Below are 21335 nucleotides of genomic sequence, written 5' to 3'. Positions count from 1 at the left end.
GATCAGGTGAGTGTGTGAATATTGCAAATTTCTGACTGAATATAATAAGGAATTGAGAAGAGCAAAAGATAATCGTGACGAAGGCATTTCGAGGAGATAGAACAGACTACAAAAATGTCAATGCTCCACGAAGGTCTCTCCAAGGACCTTCAGATAAGTATGCCCTTACTTCAAAAGGAGTCATGTGAGTACACTCAGAATGGTGAGAGACCCTAAGATACCTTCTCAGGGTGTACTTTCCTTAAACTGAAACAAAACTGATACTACTTTACACACGGCAGCACGCTGGACCGAAAACCATAATTGGTTCTAGGGAAAACTGGCACGTGGCAAAAGAAGTGATAGATCAGGACAAAATCAAATGGAGAATAAACTTATAGGCCCCACTGGATACCTCTCCATTGCATTAGTGAGAATGTGATAATATAGACTACGAGAAAACCTAAACTATGTAATAAATAGATCAGGACATAGCAGCATCAGAAATAAAATTAGCGACACTGAATTGATGAATATTTCTGACCATATGGTACCCAGATGCAGTATTTTTATAGTAACAAGGTTAGTTAATAAGTATTTAAGGTTATACTCTCTTACATTTGGAGTTAACAAAATTTTCCACGCATTAACTTTTCCTAAAGAAAAGCATAAGATAGTACTGGACATGCTCAAACTCTGAATCAGCACTGGTTTCTTTATTAAACCATAACGGTATTAACTGCAGGTCTACAGAAAGGTACCGCAAAATTTATAACCTTTTCTTATTCTTTTTATGGTACTTTTAAAATACATTTCGGTCCAACCCCTTTTGACTTTTGCTAGAAAATTAATTTAAACGTTCGGCTCATATAAGTACGTAATGTTTATCGAAAAGAAAAATTATGTCCTCCCAATCTCTAACAAAGACTTTTATATTTCACACGAAAGTAACAATAAAAAATACTACAAAGCGCATAACTGTAGTCGCAAGTAGTTGGTGAAAGATCTGAGGGAGGTTGGATCATATTAAGATCTTATCGGCTACTCCATCAAGCTAACATTATCCTCAATGCAGAGAACAGTTGGCAGAAATCGTCTACCATATAAAATGACTTCAACGCTTCTTACAATGCTGACAGCTATGAATTTTGATACAACTGTAGCTTGCAGACCCAGTTATAAATTTTACATGCGCCGTTCTCATCTCCTCAGGATTTGAACTTAAATCTTACATATGAAGCAACAGTTGCGTGTTCAGCTGACACTGAATATCTTATCGGCAGATAAACAGCCATTTTTTAAAATACGTTGAGTGGTGCTAAGAAATCTATTTTCCATAAAAAAAATTGTAATTATTTTTTCAGTAAAGTTTGGGTGGTAAAATTGTAGGTATTGCATTTTGTATGTAAAGCTTTTTAAAAAGTCTGTATTGTAACAAATGTAAAGAATGTTCTGGTAAGATTTGAAAGCAGTGATTGTAAATGATGAGCAGAATTTGACTTTTCTATTGTTGATCACTAATAAAAATGATTTGAAGTAAAAACGGGTTTTTTTGGGATATTTAAAATCTTGCTCTTGGAAAAACGCCAAAATATCTTATCTCTTAAGAATATTTAAAAGCCATACGCAATCATTTTTGTGACTATTGATAAACTAAACTGAAGGAAACAAACACAATCCTGTGAAATGACAAGTAAGTAAGTAAATAAGTAACTCAAAGAAAAAACCCATTGAAAAATCAGTAAACGGGAAGACATATTGGAATGTATCATTTAAATTAGAAAAATCTATTTATAGATCAAATTTTTTTATGTAAATTAAGATTTACTTAACTTACTGCATATTAAGATTGACTCACTATTAAGATTTAAATTAATTAAATACTATTTTATTAGACCAAATATACAGGGTTGGCTGCTCAAAAGAGTCCACCCTGATAATTGGTAATATTCATTGGATTTTGTGAAAATGCTTAAACTGGTCGATTTTTATGGGGTCATGTTTTAACGATCGACATCATAATTGTATAGATGTTGGTGGATATCATTTTGAACATTTAAGCAAATAGTTATAGCTGATGAGTAAACTGTTTGTAATTATGAATTTATTAATTTAAAAGTTAGTTAATTTTATTTAAGTTACATTTAATAAAGTTTACTATTAATGTTGCAAATTTCGTTTTAATGTAGTTTTTGATATGACCGGAAATTGACAAAGGTGTAACACTTTCAATAACCTGATATTTTTTACACAAGAATAAAGTTAATATTGAAAAAAGAATATAGATGTCTAAATTTTCCAGCAAAATACCAGTCTAACAATGTGTCAATCATGGTACATTCCCTATTTAAAATTTAAGGGTTGGGTGCTGAAAGAGAGGGTGTTGACACTTGACAGATATCTATATCGTTAAAGCTTGATCCCTTTAGAATAAAAATCGACCTGTTTTACCATTTTCACAAAATCCAATGAATATTTCCAAATATTAGAGTGGACTCTTTTGACTGGCCAACTATGTATAGCGGCACTAAAGCTACCAATTTTCCGCAGCAATATGAATTACTGTGCAGCTTTTTGTATTCGTCGGGAAAGTGTCAGGAAAGTTCGTGAACCAAATTCATGGTGATAAAATGAAAATTGCATTTTGTGCATAAGGAAAATGCATTTCCAAAGTGCATAGAAAATGAAAAATTTGCAATTAAGAAAATATCGACAGAAATGAGTTTAATTTTGTTACTCGGGTGTTTTCGAAGTCGCTGAACATGAATATAATAACGACGATTTTCCTCGAGCTACCTGGTGCCCAGAATGGACCTCCTCTCCTGGAGTATGTTAATTTCATTCTACATCAGTCGACAGTTATAACTCGTGGGTTTTCAAGGTCACTGAATACAAATATGGTAACGACGATGTTCTCGAGCTACCTGGTGCCACGGTTAGACTTCATCTCTTGGAGTTTTATATTATTCTCATTCAAAATCACTCGGTTTTGGAATGCTGAACACGAATATTACGACGTTGATAATCTCCAAGATATCTGATGCCCAGCGTGAACCTCGTGTCCTAAAGTTTTTGTTAATTTGTTATTTAAGATTTTTATGAAAGTGTGGTATCAAATAAGAGTAAACACAGCAAGCACTACAGGCATACAACCACTATAAACGAATCCGAAATGAAACAAATACTTTAACCAGAAAAAGAAAAAGGCAAATCGGAGAGCTTCTCAAAATAGATGAAACACAACATAAGGTACACAAAAAGAAATATGGAGAATGATCGGAGAACAAAGAAAAGAGATGAACAAACCAATAAAAACGAGGCATATTCAGAAGGAAACATGGGCAGACTACTTTCGATCCCTATATGCTACAGGTGACGATGATGAACCATTAAGACACGCAAGTGACAGCAAACGAAGAAATAAACATTGAGGAAGAAGAGGTAAAGTAAGGATTGAGGAAATTAAAATATATAAAATCAACACAAGAGTACAAACGAACTCCCAGAGTACGAAGGACCAGATCTGGACGAACAACTATTAAAGCTAATCCAAAAAATAATAGAATAAAAGAAAATATCACAAGAATGGACATCAAGCATCCTAATATCTGTCTTCAAATAGGGGGACCAATCAGACCCGGAAAACTATTAAATTAAATCTACACTAAAATTAACAACCAAAGTGATAATAAATAAACTGAATGAAATTATATTTTATGTTATTCTCATTCAAAATCACTCGGTTTTGGAATGCTGAACACGAATATTACGACGTTGATAATCTCCAAGATATCTGATGCCCAGCGTGAACCTCGTGTCCTAAAGTTTTTGTTAATTTGTTATTTAAGAGTTTTATGAAAGTGTGGTATCAAATAAGAGTAAACACAGCAAGCACTACAGGCATACAACCACTATAAACGAATCCGAAATGAAACAAATACTTTAACCAGAAAAAGAAAAAGGCAAATCGGAGAGCTTCTCAAAATAGATGAAACACAACATAAGGTACACAAAAAGAAATATGGAGAATTATCGGAGGACAAAGAAGAGAGATGAACAAACCAATAAAAACGAGGCATATTCAGAAGGAAACATGGGCAGACTACTTTCGATCCCTATATGCTACAGGTGACGATGATGAACCATTAACACACGCAAGTGACAGCAAACGAAGAAATAAACATTGAGGAAGGAGAGGTAAAGTAAGGATTGAGGAAATTAAAATATATAAAATCAACACAAGAGTACAAACGAACTCCCAGAGTACGAAGGACCAGATCTGGACGAACAACTATTAAAGCTAATCCAAAAAATAATAGAACAAAAGAAAATATCACAAGAATGGACATCAAGCATCCTAATATCTGTCTTCAAATAGGGGGGCAAATCAGACCCGGAAAACTATTAAATTAAATCTACACTAAAATTAACAACCAAAGTGATAATAAATAAACTGAATGAAATTATACCACTAGCAGAAGAACCAGGTTTTAGATTGGGAAGTTCATGCATCGACGCCATATCTATAATAAGGCACGTTCAGGAGAAATCATTAGAATACAACAAACCGGTATATTTGTTTCATTTATCTCAGGAAGGCATTTGGTAGGGTCGAATTAAAGGACGTTATCCACTTATTGTACGCAAGAGTGATACCATTAAGAATAATCAAAACGATCGAAAATATATATCAGAACAACATAATAAAAGTAAAAGAACTAACCCACCCCTTTGAGGCTGGCAATCGGATAAGACAGGGGATTCTCTGAGCCCTATTCTTTAACCTGATCATGGATGGAATAATAAAAAAGTAAGAACGAAAAAAGGATACCAACTGAGAGAAAAACAACTTAAAATAATATGATATGGAGATGATGCAATACTAATCTCATAAAGTAAAGATGATTTACAACATCTGCTTCACCAATATAACATAGCCGTCAGAAAATTAAACATGATAATTTCACCAAAAGAGAACAAAATGCATTGTATGTATTGCCATTTAAAGCCTATTAATTTAGCAATTATATTCACAAAAGAACTGTAAACTTTATTTTAACTTTAAACAATACAAAATGGCAAGCTTAAAATTACACATTAAACCGCGGAAAGTCTGCAAGCGTCTGTTTTTTCCTGGTCTGTAACTCTGTTTACCCTCGTCTCTCAAGTGGGAAGATTAAAAATATTTGGCGTGGCCAGGTCTCATTTTAAAATAAAAATGTTCAATATTTAACATAGCCACCTCCCTTGAAGGCTGATATGCCTTTAAGGACAAGGCAATGTGCATAATTTAAGTACTGCAAGGTCGTTTGCACACGACCTAAAGACCATTTGAGAGGAACAAGCCAATTGTGGTCAGAGGACTAGGATCGTTAGGATCATCAGATAGGAAAGAATTTGGCCTTCAAAGAACTTCTTGAAGGTTAAAAATTTTCACCGATGCTACGGCGCAAATCATGGTTAACCAACTTAAAACCGGCTTCCCAAATTCCGCCAAAGTGCGGAGTACTAGGCAAAATAAACTGTCAATCAAAGCTTTCCTGACTGAGCTTAGTTTGAATCTCGTTTTAATTGATTTCAAAAAATTGTTGTAGATAATTTTTTGCACCTTTAAAATTTTCTACAAATACCACGTGAGGCGATAAACCGACGACGTGAGGCTATAAAACATTCTGTGGTAAGGTCACTGACCCGTCTAAGTCTACAGCTTTTGTACTAAAGCAAAAACAAATAGACAAATATAACATTTTAACACCTTATAATTGCTAGTTTTTCTATCGTGTAAAAATGGGCCTACATAATATGTGCCTCATATTCATATCGAAAAAGGTCGAAAAGATCACGTACGATAAATAAGTAAATCTGACATTAGGTATTTAACAGTTTTAGCGTTAAAAGAAAAGCATCGAATACTCGTATGATTAGGAACGATTTATTTGACTAAATTTCGACCATTTACCTATAGACCAGAATTCTGCACGAATTGCTGATAATATAAGTTAAGATCCAGCATGAAGAAGAGGAATATGTTTAGATTCGGCATACAGTTTAGTGAGATGATGTTTTTTAGGAAGAATATCTGGATAATTTTATCATAGTTAAATTGCGTCCTCCAACTCTTAGGATAACTGAATCATCTATAAAAGGGTTTAAAGAAAACAAGTCATTAGCACGATTCAATTTGTTGATTTGAATGATTTAATTTCTACCAGAAAGGATTGTTCGGTCACAGGAGATAAGGTGGTCATTAAAACTGGGCTTGGTTTCTGGGAGAATCTCATAAGAAGGTTAAAAGTTTTATTAGATTCATATTCGAAGCTGCTCAGACATTTGGGGAAATTCCACGGATTAGTAAGTCAGCGGGATTTTCTTTTATATATCTCCAATTAGTAGTTTTAGTTAAGTATTGAATTTGTGCTACTCTGCTACAAACACCTTTAAGAGGTGAGGGGAAGTATTAATCCAAGAAAGTTTTATAGTAGAATCAGAGAAATATAAGATTTTATCTACATGTAAGTGTAGAGAAGATTTTACCTTATCCATTAATTCAGCCAAAAGTAAAGCTGAACAAAGTTCTAATCGTGAAACAGTAACCATTTTTAAAGGAGTCACACGGATTTTTGCCCAAAGCAAGTGACACAAAATTACCGCAGCATTATCTTTTACCTATTAATTATCTTTTTATCTTACATTTCTATCTTTGATTAAAACAAGTCTGGGTATTTTAAGCTCAATAATTCGCTTCAAGTCTCTTTGAAATGTAGACCATTTTATGTGAATTCGTCCCACGATACACGTAATTGCCAAAGTTGTTGGATAAGGATATTTGCGTTTATAGTTAATAAACCTAGTGGTTTAAAAAGCTGAGAGATGAAACTAAGAATAGATCTTTTACTAACTAATGGAGGTTGAATAACTAAGTATGGTAAAATATCGGACTGAGGGCTCCAATTAAGTTTCTGAGTTTCCTATTTCAATAGATTCTAATTGATAGGTATCACCAATAAGCATCAAATTATTAGAGTTCCATTTTCGAATATCCATACCATAAGATTTGAAGATTTTGTATCAAGCAAGTTTTAATATCTAAGACTTCTTCTAGGCTACCTGAACCGGATAGAAGGTCGTCAACATAGAAATCATGCTCTATTATGAAACTAAGTTTGAAATTAGATTGCTGAATATCATCAGTTATTTTTCGTATACATCTTGTGGCTGAAAATGCACTAGATGCTAGGCCACAAGTTACAGTGACTGACAACGGCTCAGTTAGATGAAATCGCCATAATATTGTTTGAAATTTGCGCTTGTTTACAAGTACTTGCCGACACATTTTGGCTATATCTGCTGAAATGACAATGTTGTGTTTTCGAAAACGATTGCTATAGAGAATAAATAATCTTGGATAATGGGCCCAACCATCATCAGATTATTCACAGAAAAGCCAGAAATATATTTTGGTGACACATCAAAGAATACAAGAGGTTTTGTACTAGTGTTAGAGGGTTTAAATACACAATTAGGTAAAAAAACCCGCTATAATCGTAAATAGATTATTGTTTAGTCATATTTTATGTCCTAATTCTAAGTATTCCACGCATTCAGTGTATGAGTATTTAGAGAAATAAGTACGATGGTACACAGAAGTACCATGGTGGTTGATTATCAGGCATGGAATCAGGAAGGCGTACACAAAGAGCTGGAGATTCAGGGCATGTCAGTCAGGTTGCTTATTTTTCTTTCGTTGATGAATGTTTGGAATGCTCGGTACAGTTGTGGCAAAAATGAATGGGTTCTTAATTTATTAGGTAGGTATGGGTTGCTATAGCATTTAAAGATAGCCAAGCCCCCACTGGCGTAAAACGATATATTTTTTAAGTTAATTACTGAATTCACTTTGTAGTTAGTTTCTTGTATGCACAGTATTGTAAGGAATATTTTGGAATTAGTAGTTGTTATTCGAGATGAACAAAATGTCCCTTTGGGGTCCATTGGGGGAGAAAGTATTAGCATAAGTTTCAGCTTGTGCTGCCAATTTTGCTACTTTTTAGATTTTTATATAAGGATTTCATTTACGCAGGATTTTTACAATTTAAAGCATTATTCCGAATTCACGTATTTCAGGAAAACTAAGAATAAAAGGTACATACAGGGTTTCGATTTGATCTTTAATAGAATTAAGAGAATTTTTTTTTTAAGTTTTTGTGCTTGAGGAGTTCGAAAGTCGGAAGTAAACTAAGTATTTCAGAAGAGCTGTAAAGTTATTTTTTTATTAGTTGACAGGCTGCTGCGTTGTTCTGTAATACACTTAAGAATGTGGATGATTCAATTATCTTTAATGAAAAGTCAGTTTGGGAACATGTATCTGTAATTTGTGATGAGAAAATATTTGTCGACGTTGAGTCAGTTTCAGACTGAAGTGGGTTTGTTTTTATCATTTTGTGTTGGAGTTACAGTTTGATTAATAGAATCAGTATAATATATATTTGCACTTCAAATTAATGATGGGATATCGTATGTACAGTATAGACACTATCTTGTGTCAAAGTGTTTTGCATTTTGAGCAGTTTAGTTCATCTATAGAAAGGTATAAGCGGTAGGGAGTGTTTTTGTACGTGATGGTGAGGGAGTTTGGGAGAGATGTATTGGCTATATGATTGATAAACACCTACCGTTTGAAACTTCGAGCATGGCTATATCCAGATTCAGGGATTCTAACTTTTAGAAATGTAATTTTGGAAATGGCAACTATATCCAAATTTTTTATGTGTTCCTGAATCAACGAGTTTGGGATTGTGGGACTTATATTGGAAATAACCAACCGCTGCGCTGAACTAATAAATCTTCTAACTTCTGACTATATTCCATTAATGTTGACGCTGAGCAAAAGTCTCAAACGAAGAAGTGTTAAGACGAATTGGACATGGCAGAAAGCTTATAAACACAATTAAAATAAGAAAAACATCGTATCTGGGCCACATACTTCGAAACGATAAATACTTTTCTACACCTCATCATGCAAGACTAGAGGGAAAAAAGCTTGGGAAGAAATCTTGGCTGAATAATATCAGAGATTGGACTAATCTCAGTGTTGGAACAGATATTTAACGTTGCAAAAGATAGGGAAGCGTTTAAAGAAGTGATCGCCAACCTTTGTTAGAAGACGGTATTATGAGAGTCAAGAAATGTGTCCACTGGTTGTTTGCTTGATAAGTTGATGCATATTATTGGCTATTTTTGAAGCAAAATGCCTCTTTGGTTGGACTATAGAGCCTATAGCTACAATGTAACCGTGGGTTTTAGTCTCTAACGATTTTTGAAAGTGTCCAAAGCGTTTAAGTAGTTCGTTTGTACTTTTGTTGGGAGTGACATGTTTTCGTTTCAATTTTGTTCATTTATTTTCTACATCCTCGAGCCGATCCTGTCTTCGTGAGGGACTATGTAGAAGTGAGGTTTTGAAGTAGTTCTACCGGTTGGGTTTATTTAGCGATTTCGGGTATAATATAAAAATTAAGATACTCACAGGAAACTCGTGAAGTTCTGGTATAGCACGAGTTACCACATATAGAATGTAATTATATATAACTTCGTCCGTAATTTATTTCGAGTTCTAATTTATTTGGAATAATTTGAATTTTTGGACATGACCTCATCGTTGTTTATTTACTATTAAGCGGAGAACACATCTAAGCGACCACAATGGCGATTACAGTTTCTGTCGAAAGTGAACACATCGGACTGATAGCGACCTGCGATTTCAAATACAGTTAAAAATATATTTTATAAAATGTATGTTAATAGAAGGTATGCGTAGGCGTTCTATTTTTTCCATTTCCATAACAAGGAGAATTTTAATTGTACCCAAAACTTCGCAGAGATGAAAACAGTTTCTGTACATATTTCAGAACGAATTTTGAAAGTTTTGATGACATTTTAGATCCGACAAAAAATCACCAAACAACAAACAAATTTTAGGGAACCGGTTGATGCTACAGAACGATTTTATTTTTAATACGTACGTTATTGTAATCTTGGTGGGACAGGTCGAACAATATATCATATTTTCTACAATTTCAATAAGTTTTTCGATATCCATTTTTATTTGCATATACGCGACCATCGATAAACATAAACTGCTGCGTTCTGAACGTAAAACTAATTATATCGCCGCGATTGCCGTCAGAACGCTGCACAAATTCCTTTGATCGCCAGCAGGTCACGACCAGTATGTGCTGATTCACTTGTTTGTTTCAGATGAGTTGAGTCGCGGTCGCCATCGTGAACGCCATCGCGTTGTGATCGCTTAGGTGTGTTTTCTGCTTTAGTCAGAACCTTCCATCTTTTTTGTTTTAGAACATTCGAAATATCTTAACAAATTAGGTATACGTTTATTTCTTTTAAAAAGATCCTGAGTACATTAACCATTTTAGGTACAGGTCATCCATTTTTCAGATCATCATCAAAGTTGCATCGTTATGTTTGGATTCACAGAAACAAATCGCTGTAACGAACTGTTGACTACTAGAGTCTACTACTAGACTACTAAGATTTTCGGAATATGTAGACAAAACTTCAAAGCAACTTCACGAAAATTAGGATGTTAAATATTAAAATCCTCCAAAAAGAACAAAAATTTGTTTTATTTATTTATAAAAGTCGAGTCAGATTTTTTGCTCGAAAACGAATACAAAGGTAAAAATAATTAAAGCATCGAAGTCTCATTAATTCTGTTTGATTATTCTGTAACCATTTTTTCATCTGCAGAACTGATTTCCAACAATCTTGGACCATAAAGAAGTACATAAGCACAATGCCAATCACCTAAAAATAATGAATATATTATTTAAACGTTAAATTTTATGTTAATCAATAAATATTGAATTATCAACTCTCATTTCTAATCGATTATAACTATATTTCCGAAAATATTAATTATACTATACCATAGGTTAAATAAACATAATCGTTACACAAGTTCAAGGTATTTTAAATTAAAACCCTCAATTAGGAGATCAATTTCTGCCTCTACTCCAATTTTGTAGGGAATCGAGTTCCACATGTCACTAGTTGTAATCTATTTATTATATGATGTATTTGAGACTACCTATTCTTTAAATGATATAAACCAGTCATACTGCAGCAGCCAATTGTTGGCTGTACCAGCTTGTATAGGCATATAGGATTGGTATCATATGTTTCTTGAATCACTTGATAGTGTCCACAATGTGTTTGTCGCCTACGACATAACGCTCGCAGTCATGTAAGTTATGCTTGACTGGTTCAGATTTTCTGCTACATAGTCTGCAGCTTAACTCTCCATGAAAGAGCCCCAGGCATCCAGGTTTTTTCCGGTCACGGACGGTGCTTCTTTACATCCATACGGCCGGGTCTGGATTTAGAAGCTGATCCTCTTCTCGAAAGTTCAGATCTTTTATTGCCGTATATTCCTGACTTGACCTGGCACCCATACCAGTATGACACTGTTATGTTCCGCTAATTTGTCTAGTTCTTGACATTCCCACACTAGCCGAGAGTCCACCTTAACGTTTCTAAGAGGCCCTATAGTCGCTTGACTATCTGTGAATATTTTGACAGACTTAAGTTTGAAAGTTGTAATTATTTAATTTAGTTAATTTCTTTTGCACAATGCAGGATTGCATGAATCTCTGCCTGAAATACAGAGGCATATTCTCCTAGTCGAATAGAATTGTTTACATTTATACTACTGAAAATTCCTTTCTGCAGTTTTAGAGCCGTCTCTGTACCAGATAATTCTGCTTCCTGGGTTGTGTTTCTTCTGTCCCATCTCTCTTGTGAGCAAATGTCCACTTGCAAAGGTACTTCATATCATATCTTTGATTTATTTTATGTTATTGTCCTGATCTAGGGTTCTAAGGTTTAATCGCAGTCTATAATATCCCGTGTTCGCTCCCCCTTACGACGATGTACAGAGGAATGAGATTCAGTAGGGTCACCATGACTGCCGTTGGTGTGCCATTCAAAGCCCCTATAATTCCAAGGCAAGCAAGTCTTTGCACTTTAGTTTTAAGGATGACACTCTTTTGCTGCCCCTTTGGTCACAATACCACTGATGCATATGTAATTGTTTGTTTTACCACCTTCTTATAAATCCAGTATAAAATGCCTGGTTACTGGTTTTAAACCCACATTTTTCCATGAGTACGTCTGGCTACCATTAACGTAGTCACTGCTCTTCTGATTATTCGTTCCATCTGCTGATTCCAAGTAAGCCTCGAACCGAATAGTACCGCAAGGTACTTTACTTCACTCAGCAGATTTAGATTTGTACCATACCAGGACCTATAATCCCTCTAAATTCCCATTCTGCTAGATTTCATGATTTTGGACTTCTGGGGGCTATGTTAAGCCTTACATTTGAATCCGATCTGTAACTACAGTCGGAGCCTGTTGCATTCTATCTCTGACTGTGACATTAAATTTGCTGTGGTCTACGATAAACAAGTCATGTGCATAGCCTGGGACACGCTATCTGTCGTTGCTGAGTCTAGCTACTAACCCATCCATGACCAGAATACACAAGAGAGGAGATAGGACTCACCTTGCTGATAGCCTCTGGTTACGTGGGTTGAGATTGTGTCCACCAGAAATTATGCAGAAGAGAATCCTGCTGTATACACATACTGTCTCTGCTGTACCGGACTTTCAATCAATACACCATCCCCAATTCCACAATGTACCTATCGGGCAGTTTTTCTAGAGCCTTCAGTACAAATAACATCAGAAAATTCGGTTCCTAGTTGTATATTATCTTTATATACATATATTATTCATTTGGTAATTATCACTTCTTTACCAAATTAAAATTGTATCAATTAGTATGTTGCCTTTTTTGCTTAGTTTATTTAAAAATACAATTAATAATATATAAAATGTAACTTACCTCCTCCAGACAGTTTTAAGATATCCTCTGTAGTAACAGGAGAGACGTTATCGTCGTCACACATTATCCATTTATCTCCCGACTGTCTAACCCAGCCTACATAATGGCCACTAGACGAAGATCTTCCTCTATGAGTAAGCACCGCTTGCAAGGTGTAGTAACCACTATTATTACTTCCTAAATCTGAAAAGTACATATATTTGTATTAGTAGAAAGGCGAAATTTTATAATTAACAAACTTTGGTCAAGCCTATATTCAATTAAATATAAAGATATAATCCTGCTTCTTCTCATATCTGGGGCAATAGAAAAGCTTTTAGTCTTTCGTGTTTTATATAGATTCGTCTGATCAATATTAAGACTCTCAGAGTTAATTCGGCACCCATGAGGGTAGTTTTCTCTTTACAGGTGCTTATACAGAAATGTAGAGATATAAGACGGGGTGTGTATGTATGTTTCATCGACTTTTTAAAAACCTTTGGACAGCATAAAGCATGAAAAACTAATAAAACCTCTTAAATCTACAGGTTTACACTCAAAAGACATTAGAATGATAGAAAATTTATACTGGAATCAGTCTCGAAGAATAAAAATCGACAGTAATTTAAAAAAAAAACTTTCCTACACTTTTTAACCTGTACTCAAAAGCTATCTATAACGAAGTACTTCATGTTGCATCCGAAAGAATGGATGAATGGGATAATATCAAATACCTGGAAGATACCGTCATCATAAGCAGCAGTTTAGAAGACAAGCAGTCTTCTACAAACAGTGAGTGTTGTATTTGAAGAGATTTGGCTTAAACTAAAAATGTCTCAAACAAAAATGGATGCTCATAGTTAAAAACCGAACACCTATAGGAAGACTTTTATTGCACTATCTGCCTTAAAATGAGGTTATATCAACGAATTCTCTGAATATTCTGGACATAACATATTACCAATATGGAAATATTGCAAAGAATCGGCAAGCAAGAAGAAATGATGTTTACAATGAAGAAGAGTAAGTTGTAATATCTTGGTAATCTAGAAAGGCACGACAAATATCACACGACACGACATTTATCTTTGAAGGAAAGGTGGATGACAGAACAGATTCAGTGAGAAGACGAAATTCATGGATATAAAACTTACACAAGTGGTTCGATCTGACATCTTCAGAGCTTTTTAGACAAGTTGCTAATAAAATACGAATCGTTATGTTAAAAGATAACGTTCGGCATAGAGCAATGGAAGAAGAAAATACCTATCTTTTCTAATCACTAATACTGAAAAACCAATCTAACGATCTTTTTGGAATAAGCTTCTTCCTTTATTTAAAACATATTGCCTCTTTCTTCAACTTTTAAGTTAACAATTCATTTGTTAACTTTATGTTTTGTTTTACTACTTTTAAATTTACGAAATATTCTGTTTATTCTTTATTCTTTAATCTCAGTTTAAATCCATTTCAATTATATGTATTTTCATTTACTCTTCGTATTCAAACCCTGTAACTAGCGTAACCACAGACATATATAAATTACTATTAACTTAGCGACACAGTATCTAACAGTTAGCAACTCTTGACATCTGGCGTATCAAGTTTCGCTTCAATGGAAGTGTTTTTTCTCCATTTTTTCATCTATTTAAAGTGGCATTTTGGTTCCAAAACCCATTTCTGTTCTTGAATCTCCATTGGGGTGAGTTGATTTCTTTATATTTATTATTTCACCAATATTCAGTGTCTTTTTGATAATAATTTATTATATTATTTTTGACATAACCTAACTCGCTATGGCACGTTTCTTTTCAACTCTTATATGTAGGTATATGTAGCTAGGATCTTTTATTTTTATAGTCATTTAATCTTTGCCATCTGCTAATTTTTTTTTAAATTCCTAATTGCCTTTAATTTTGTAAAACATAATGGCAAGAAAATTTTTAAAATCCATACCGAATTATTCTTGTTTTAGTTTTTTTGTCCTTATTTCAACGCCCTTTTGGGTGGGACTTCCCGAACCATATGATGCACCAAGTGAATAAGCTGCAGTAACATGGCCGTTATTATGGAGAACTACACACCTTCTTGAAACTACTTCAGCTTGCATTCATCTATATTCAACTAAAACTGCAGTTAAAACTACATTCAAATGCATGAATAAACAAGTTATCCAACTGCATGAAGTCAACCAGAATTGTACATCTTTAAGCAGGATTTGTTTTTTTTATTTAATAGTATTAAATTTGTAATGTATAATAACTATGATTAGTTAATATATGGGATCACACCGTTAGTTATAGTTATATTATTACAATCCATCTCTTTCCTAAACCAACATCTGTATCTTCCTATTGGATATTTGTCTAACTATTCTGCGAGCTATAGTGTAGCTAAATATTTGTGTAACTATTCAGTTTTCTGCCATTCTATTAATGTGTCTATTCGATTCTTCCTTTCTACCTTGCTCCCCTAACCCCTCCAAGTCATTGATCTTCTATGACCTGAGTGCATGTATTTTTATCTTTTTGATCTGTAGTATATACCGATCTTGGATATCTTAGAGATCCTAGAGTATCTTATTTAACCGATTAAAATGAATAGCGAGATAAGGTTACATCTTGTATCCCGACGTTATTTTGTTATTATTGTTATATTATTGTTTATTGTTGTTATATCTTTATATAGATAGTTTTAATAAATTTGTTAAACTTACCATCCTCAAAAGAATAAGGAGCATATTTCTTCACTTCCTTACTATCGCCTTGAACAGCTTTATCTTTTTCTTTTGATGCTCGTTCTACTTGAGCATCTTCAAATTCCTACGGTAAACAGTATTTAATATTACATTCACATTTACTTACATTTATTATATTTTTAATATCGCCAAATTGGCAGTTTGGGTTTTGGACAAGAGCTAATGAACGTTAAGCATCTTGACGAAAAACAACCAATGTAAAATGGAAGTAATTACTGAAACGATCCGAATAGTACCTCTAAGAGGCATTACCGACTCCTAATCCGGACTTCACAACTTCAATTTTAAATCACACAAAACATATTTCTAATGAAACGAAAAATGATGGAATAACTGCAGAACTGATAAAGAATGGTGGACATGCGCTATGGAGTCATATCCATAAACTAATCGACCGCATATGGACACTAGAAGCCATCCCAGAAGATTGGAAAGTATGAATCATACTTCCTATGTACAAAGGGGGAGACAAACGACTCTGCAAAAATTATAGGGGCATAACAGTTTTAAATGTCGTCTACAAGATATTATCAGGAATTATATACAGCCGCCTGGAATCGTTTTCGGAGGAGATGATTGGTGAATACCAATGTGGCTTCAGACCAAAGAGGTCAACTATAGACCAAATACATATGTTAAGAGGTATACATGAAAAATGTGTTGAATATAACATACCTATTTACAACTTGGATATCGAGTTCAAACAGGCGTTTAATGGAGTAGATCGACAAAAGATGTTAAAGCAACTATCTATGTTAGGGATACCCAATAAGTTGGTTAAACTTGTAGTACGAATGACTCTGGAGGGTTCCAAAGATATGGTGAGAATAGATGCAGATATGACGCAGGCCTTTGATATTGAAAATGGAGTTAGACAATGTGATGCCTTATCAACAACACTTTTTAATCTAACTTTAGAAGCTGTTGTTAGAAAACTGGATATAAACGGCTGTATTAATACAACATAAATGCAAATATGCGTATATGAGGATGTAGCATTGCCATAATAAGCCGCAACACAAGGGTATTAAGCGAAAAAGTTATACATAGAACTGAAACGAGAAGCTGTTACGTTTGGTCTATATATAAATGAAAGCAAAACAAAATATATGGAGTGCACAAAATCGAATCAACATGAGAATCTGAAGGTAGACTGAAGGTAGACAACCATACCTACAAATATGCCTCCACTTTTCCCTACCTAGGCTCAATAATAAATGACAACATCAGTCAAGAAATACAAGTACGGATTCTTAGTGGTAATAAGTGCTTTTATGCATACAAAGACTTAATGAAAAGTAAGTTACTGAATCGTGAGTCTAAGCTTAGAATCTACAAAACAGTAATTAGACCAGTGGTCACATATGGAAGTGAAACGTGACCCTCTCAACCACTGATAAAAATCAACTGAGAATATTTGAGCGCAAAATACTAAAAAAAGATATTTGGACCAACCCAATGCAGCGATGGTTCGTGGAGAGTTAAAATGAACCATGAGCTGGATGAACTAATTCAGAGCGCAGATATTGTTAGATTTGTAAAGTCACAAAGATTAATCTGGCTTGGTCACCTAGAAAGAATGCCAGATAATCGAGCTGTAAAAGTAGTCCAGAGATGGAAGCCCCAAGGAAACAGAACAAGAGGAAGGCCCTGTAAAAGTTGGATAGACGCCGCTGAGAGGAATCTTAAAACCATGAACATCAGGCAGTGGCGAAGAAAAGTATCCGACAGTGCAGAATGGAAGAACATTGTTAAGCAGACCAAGACTCACAAAGGGTTGTAGCGCCATTAGAAGAAGAAGAATGAAACGAAAAAAGATATTAGGAGACGTCAACACTTTCCTGAAATTCATACAGTGTAACATGCTCTTCCGCTGAAGTTCCAATTAAGTGATGTGTAAAGAAATCTTTACTCACACTCCATTACAATTTGTAGTCCATTACAAACAACTAAAATTAAAAATCCACATGGATCCAATCAATATGGCTGTATAATAAAAATAATATCTTCACTGATCATGGATATCGAATATCAAGGCCGTTAATAAGTGAAATTCATGTGAAAAAAATATTCATAAATTAAAAATTGGTATATGAAATGTCAGGGTTATGTATGAATCCGCGAAAATTAATATGTAATCTTCATCATTCAATTTTCCCTTGTCAACTGATCGACATAGATCTTCCTGATAATTTTCCATCTGTTTCGATTTTGTGCCTCTTGCATTCAGTTTTTCTGGCAACATTTTAGATAGTCGGTCTATCGTATTGGTGGTCTACCTCTACTTCTGTAGACATCATCTCTCGGTCTCCATACCAGTATCCGCTTTGCCAATCTGTTATCTGTCATGAAATTATTATCAGGAGTACCGCAAGGGTCCGTTTTTTGACCTACGCTATGGAATGTATTGTGCAACAGGGTATTACAAATAGACTATCTTCAAGACATCTACGCCATAGCATATGCAGACGAACTCGTAATCCTAATAGAGACTAATATGAAATATGAAGTATGACTGAATATAGTGAAAACAGACATACAGGGCCCAAGACAGAGACTAAACCAAAGTTTTGATTTAATTGGTAGTATTATAGAGTCGAGTAACTGTGCTAAATATTTGGGCATACACCTTGATTCAGGTTTGGTATACACGAAACACCCGATAAATGTAGCCCAGAAAGCTGAATAGAGAACCGCTGCCATCGCAAAGATTATGCCAAATATAAGCGGGCCGAGTACCTTTAAAATAATTGACCCTCCTATGTACGGCCTCCGCATGGCTTGACGTGTAATATTTAAAAAAGTTAAGAAATATTACCAAGAAACTAAAGAAAACCCATCCTCAGAAAAAACACAATGGACAAAGACACTAATTCTAGATGTGAGAGGTATAAATGTAGGTTTAAAACAAATTTCTTTTTTACACAATTCCTGGCCAGACAGGGCTCATACATATCGCATATAAGGACAATTGAAGACGATTTATGTATGTAGTGAGCAATGCGCGACGCAGGGCACTGCGTCTTCCATTGCAACGTTTTCCACAGTAAACAACAAGATATGAGAACAAGGCTAGGAGATACAACACTAGACAATAAAATGAATGAAGGCATGCAAAACACAGAGAAGTTTAACGTGATAGTAGAACTAAATTAAAAATAAAAAAACGTTTGCTAAGAACATGTACCGGGTGTCTGCGGCTGAAAATGAGGGGGCTTTAGTGGGTAGACAATTGCATTCTCACGCTCAATTAGCTCGGCTTCACCTGTGTCTGGATCGGGTGAGCGGACTGAATCCCACACACTATAGGAGACCGCAATACCCAAGTTACTTTGTGTGGTGCGGTCTACTCTTAATATCCTATGTATATTTCTTTCTTCTCAAAAAAAAGTTGTATGCCTATTCTGACTTCCCTCTTATTGTTTTGAAAGGGCGTTTTCAATTATTTTTATAATATCCAGCGTGATTTCTTTATTATACAAGCGATGTATTAAATCTTTAAGTCTTACTCTGTTAAATGCCTTCTTCAGGTCGACCAAACATAGGAATGTATTCTACTTTCTCTGTAATCTGTTTTATAACGAATATTACATGTGTACGATCTTTCCGTACGGAAACCTTGTTGCTCATCTGCTGATTGATTCATTTATCAAATCAGCTCAAATTTATGAGCTGATTTATTCATTCTTGCAAAATTTTTGTTGTAAGTTTCAGGGTAGTATTTAGCAAATTGATACCTGTTTAGTTCTCTTATTGTTTCTTATCGCCCTTTTTGAATAAAATGATTAGCTTGATTGTAAGACTGCACTTGAGGAAGACTAACTTTTTCCTGCGGTTATGTTTTCACAAAAAGAAGAGAAGAAAATAGAGTAAGAACACTTTTCATTTAAATATTTAATTGTTAACAAACTTACCTTGAATTTGGCTCTCATGGGTGCTAGTTTTTCTTGCAACTGAGGTGAACATAGGTCATATGCATCGAAATCTAAAGGAAATTTAACATCTTTCAAAATTTTTGCATTGATCGATTCTTTTTCCTTGTAGTAGAACCTAACAAACTGTACTGTTAAGTATGCAGGCAACCTACTAATTTTTGACTAAAAGGAAATAATAGACGTAAAATTTTGTTATTGATTGAAATGTACAACTTACAGTTTTTGTATAAACAGCGTCCCTATCCAACATCGACGAATTTTTCGTAATTTGCTCTTGTAATTTCTAAAAATAAAACATTGTATATGAACTTTTCATATTATACAAATGAACGCTAAATTTGGTATTCAAGCACACTGTAGATTTGGCCAAATACAAATTTTAAGTTAAATTTCGGTATAAATACGATTTGTATTATACATAAATAAAATTGTCATTTTCAGTCCATTTAAAAAATACTACACACTGTTAGGTTATATAAAGGTAAACTAAACTGTGATTATGCCTTTAATTTTGCTCTTCATTTTCAACTAGACAAGTTCATATTTTTCATTTTTAGAAGATAATAGAAAGAATAGAAAAATAAGTAAATTTGGTAGGAGAATAAGTTCTCTGTCATTTCCCAGTTTTGCGAAGCACTTCTTCGTTTGTCGTACATTTTAGAGTTCTCGATACACTCCTGTATAACTAAAGTTCAAAACTTTCGGCTCGATCCATCAGTATCGTGCTGCGGATACATGCCTCCCTCCCATATAGTTGAAAAGATGTAGCATTTTAAGCCTTTTACATATGTCCCGGTTTAAGAAAGTATTAAAGAATATCTCATACCAATACGATTTTGTGTGCCAGTTTCTATTCTTATTTTTTATCTGTTGCTGGATCCAGTTTATCATTTATCTAGCATTCTAGGTGCATAAAACTTCCAACTTTTTCTTCTTTACGTGTCATACGCTTCCAGCTTGTACAATTTCCGAAGTTAAAATCGAAACGTCAAAATAAACATATTTTAAACTAAAATTGTGGTTAATTCCCAGTAAAAATCGTTTATGATATTAAGATGGCAAAAGAAAATAGCTTCAGAACTAAAAGCACCTGTTCCAAGTACTTATGGCGTTTTGAAATAGCTCTACAGTTTTAAGCCATATGTTCGGTAATTTCCTCTGAATTTTCGCAAAATCAACATGTTGCTCTGTCGACTTTGCCCATTTTATAGAGATGATATATCAATGAACAGTATTTAGTGAGAACACCTGTGATTACTCTTGAGTTTGGTCTTTTGAAGCTCCAAGAGTATTTTTGCTAGCGAGCAGAAGGTTGTTGTAATAACCTTTTTGCCTGCTTCTTTTGCAATTTTATAAGTAGATATTGTTTAGGATTGTTTATTCCCATAAAAATTTCTATCGTTGGAAGGAAGAAACTTTGCTCTATTTTTCTACATAAGCATATGCAGTATCCCCTTACGATCCTAAAAAAACACTGGAAACACTTTATCACCGAAAGTGATGACCCTTTTTTGATTTTTGTTTCCTTTCGGGAGTGAAATGAAACATCCACGTTTCGCCTTTTGTAACGATGGAGTCCAAAAATCCTTCTGTATCTTCCTGTCACTTTTAAAGAAACGAGCACAATCGTTTCTCCTTATGTTCTGATATCAATAGCCACGGACCAAACGAGCATTACACTTGTGATAACTCAATTTTTTAGTCAAAGCTCTTTTCACTGCACCGCAAGTATTCCCAGGAATCCGAGCAACAAGTTCACTGC

The 21335-nt window shown here is 34.4% G+C and overlaps 1 protein-coding gene across 1 annotated transcript in view; it reads right to left on the bottom strand.

Annotated features, from left to right (window-relative positions):
* Nucleotides 1-10601: 10601 nt before the first annotated feature.
* Usp14 (ubiquitin specific protease 14) overlaps nucleotides 10602-21335 on the bottom strand; it is a 32073-nt gene continuing 21339 nt past the window's right edge. Inside the window, exons 8-12 of the mRNA XM_072547126.1 lie at nucleotides 19791-19856; nucleotides 19553-19735; nucleotides 15597-15702; nucleotides 12902-13084; nucleotides 10602-10800 (exon numbers count right to left, since the gene is read on the bottom strand). Coding sequence (XP_072403227.1) covers nucleotides 10715-10800; nucleotides 12902-13084; nucleotides 15597-15702; nucleotides 19553-19735; nucleotides 19791-19856 — 624 coding nt within the window. The 3' untranslated portion in view covers nucleotides 10602-10714. The remainder of the gene's footprint in view (nucleotides 10801-12901; nucleotides 13085-15596; nucleotides 15703-19552; nucleotides 19736-19790; nucleotides 19857-21335) is intronic.

Source organism: Diabrotica undecimpunctata, chromosome 1, assembly GCF_040954645.1.
Source record: "Diabrotica undecimpunctata isolate CICGRU chromosome 1, icDiaUnde3, whole genome shotgun sequence".
In the NCBI taxonomy this organism is placed as follows: Eukaryota; Metazoa; Arthropoda; class Insecta; order Coleoptera; family Chrysomelidae; genus Diabrotica; species Diabrotica undecimpunctata.
This window is presented reverse-complemented; position numbering and strand designations above follow the sequence as displayed.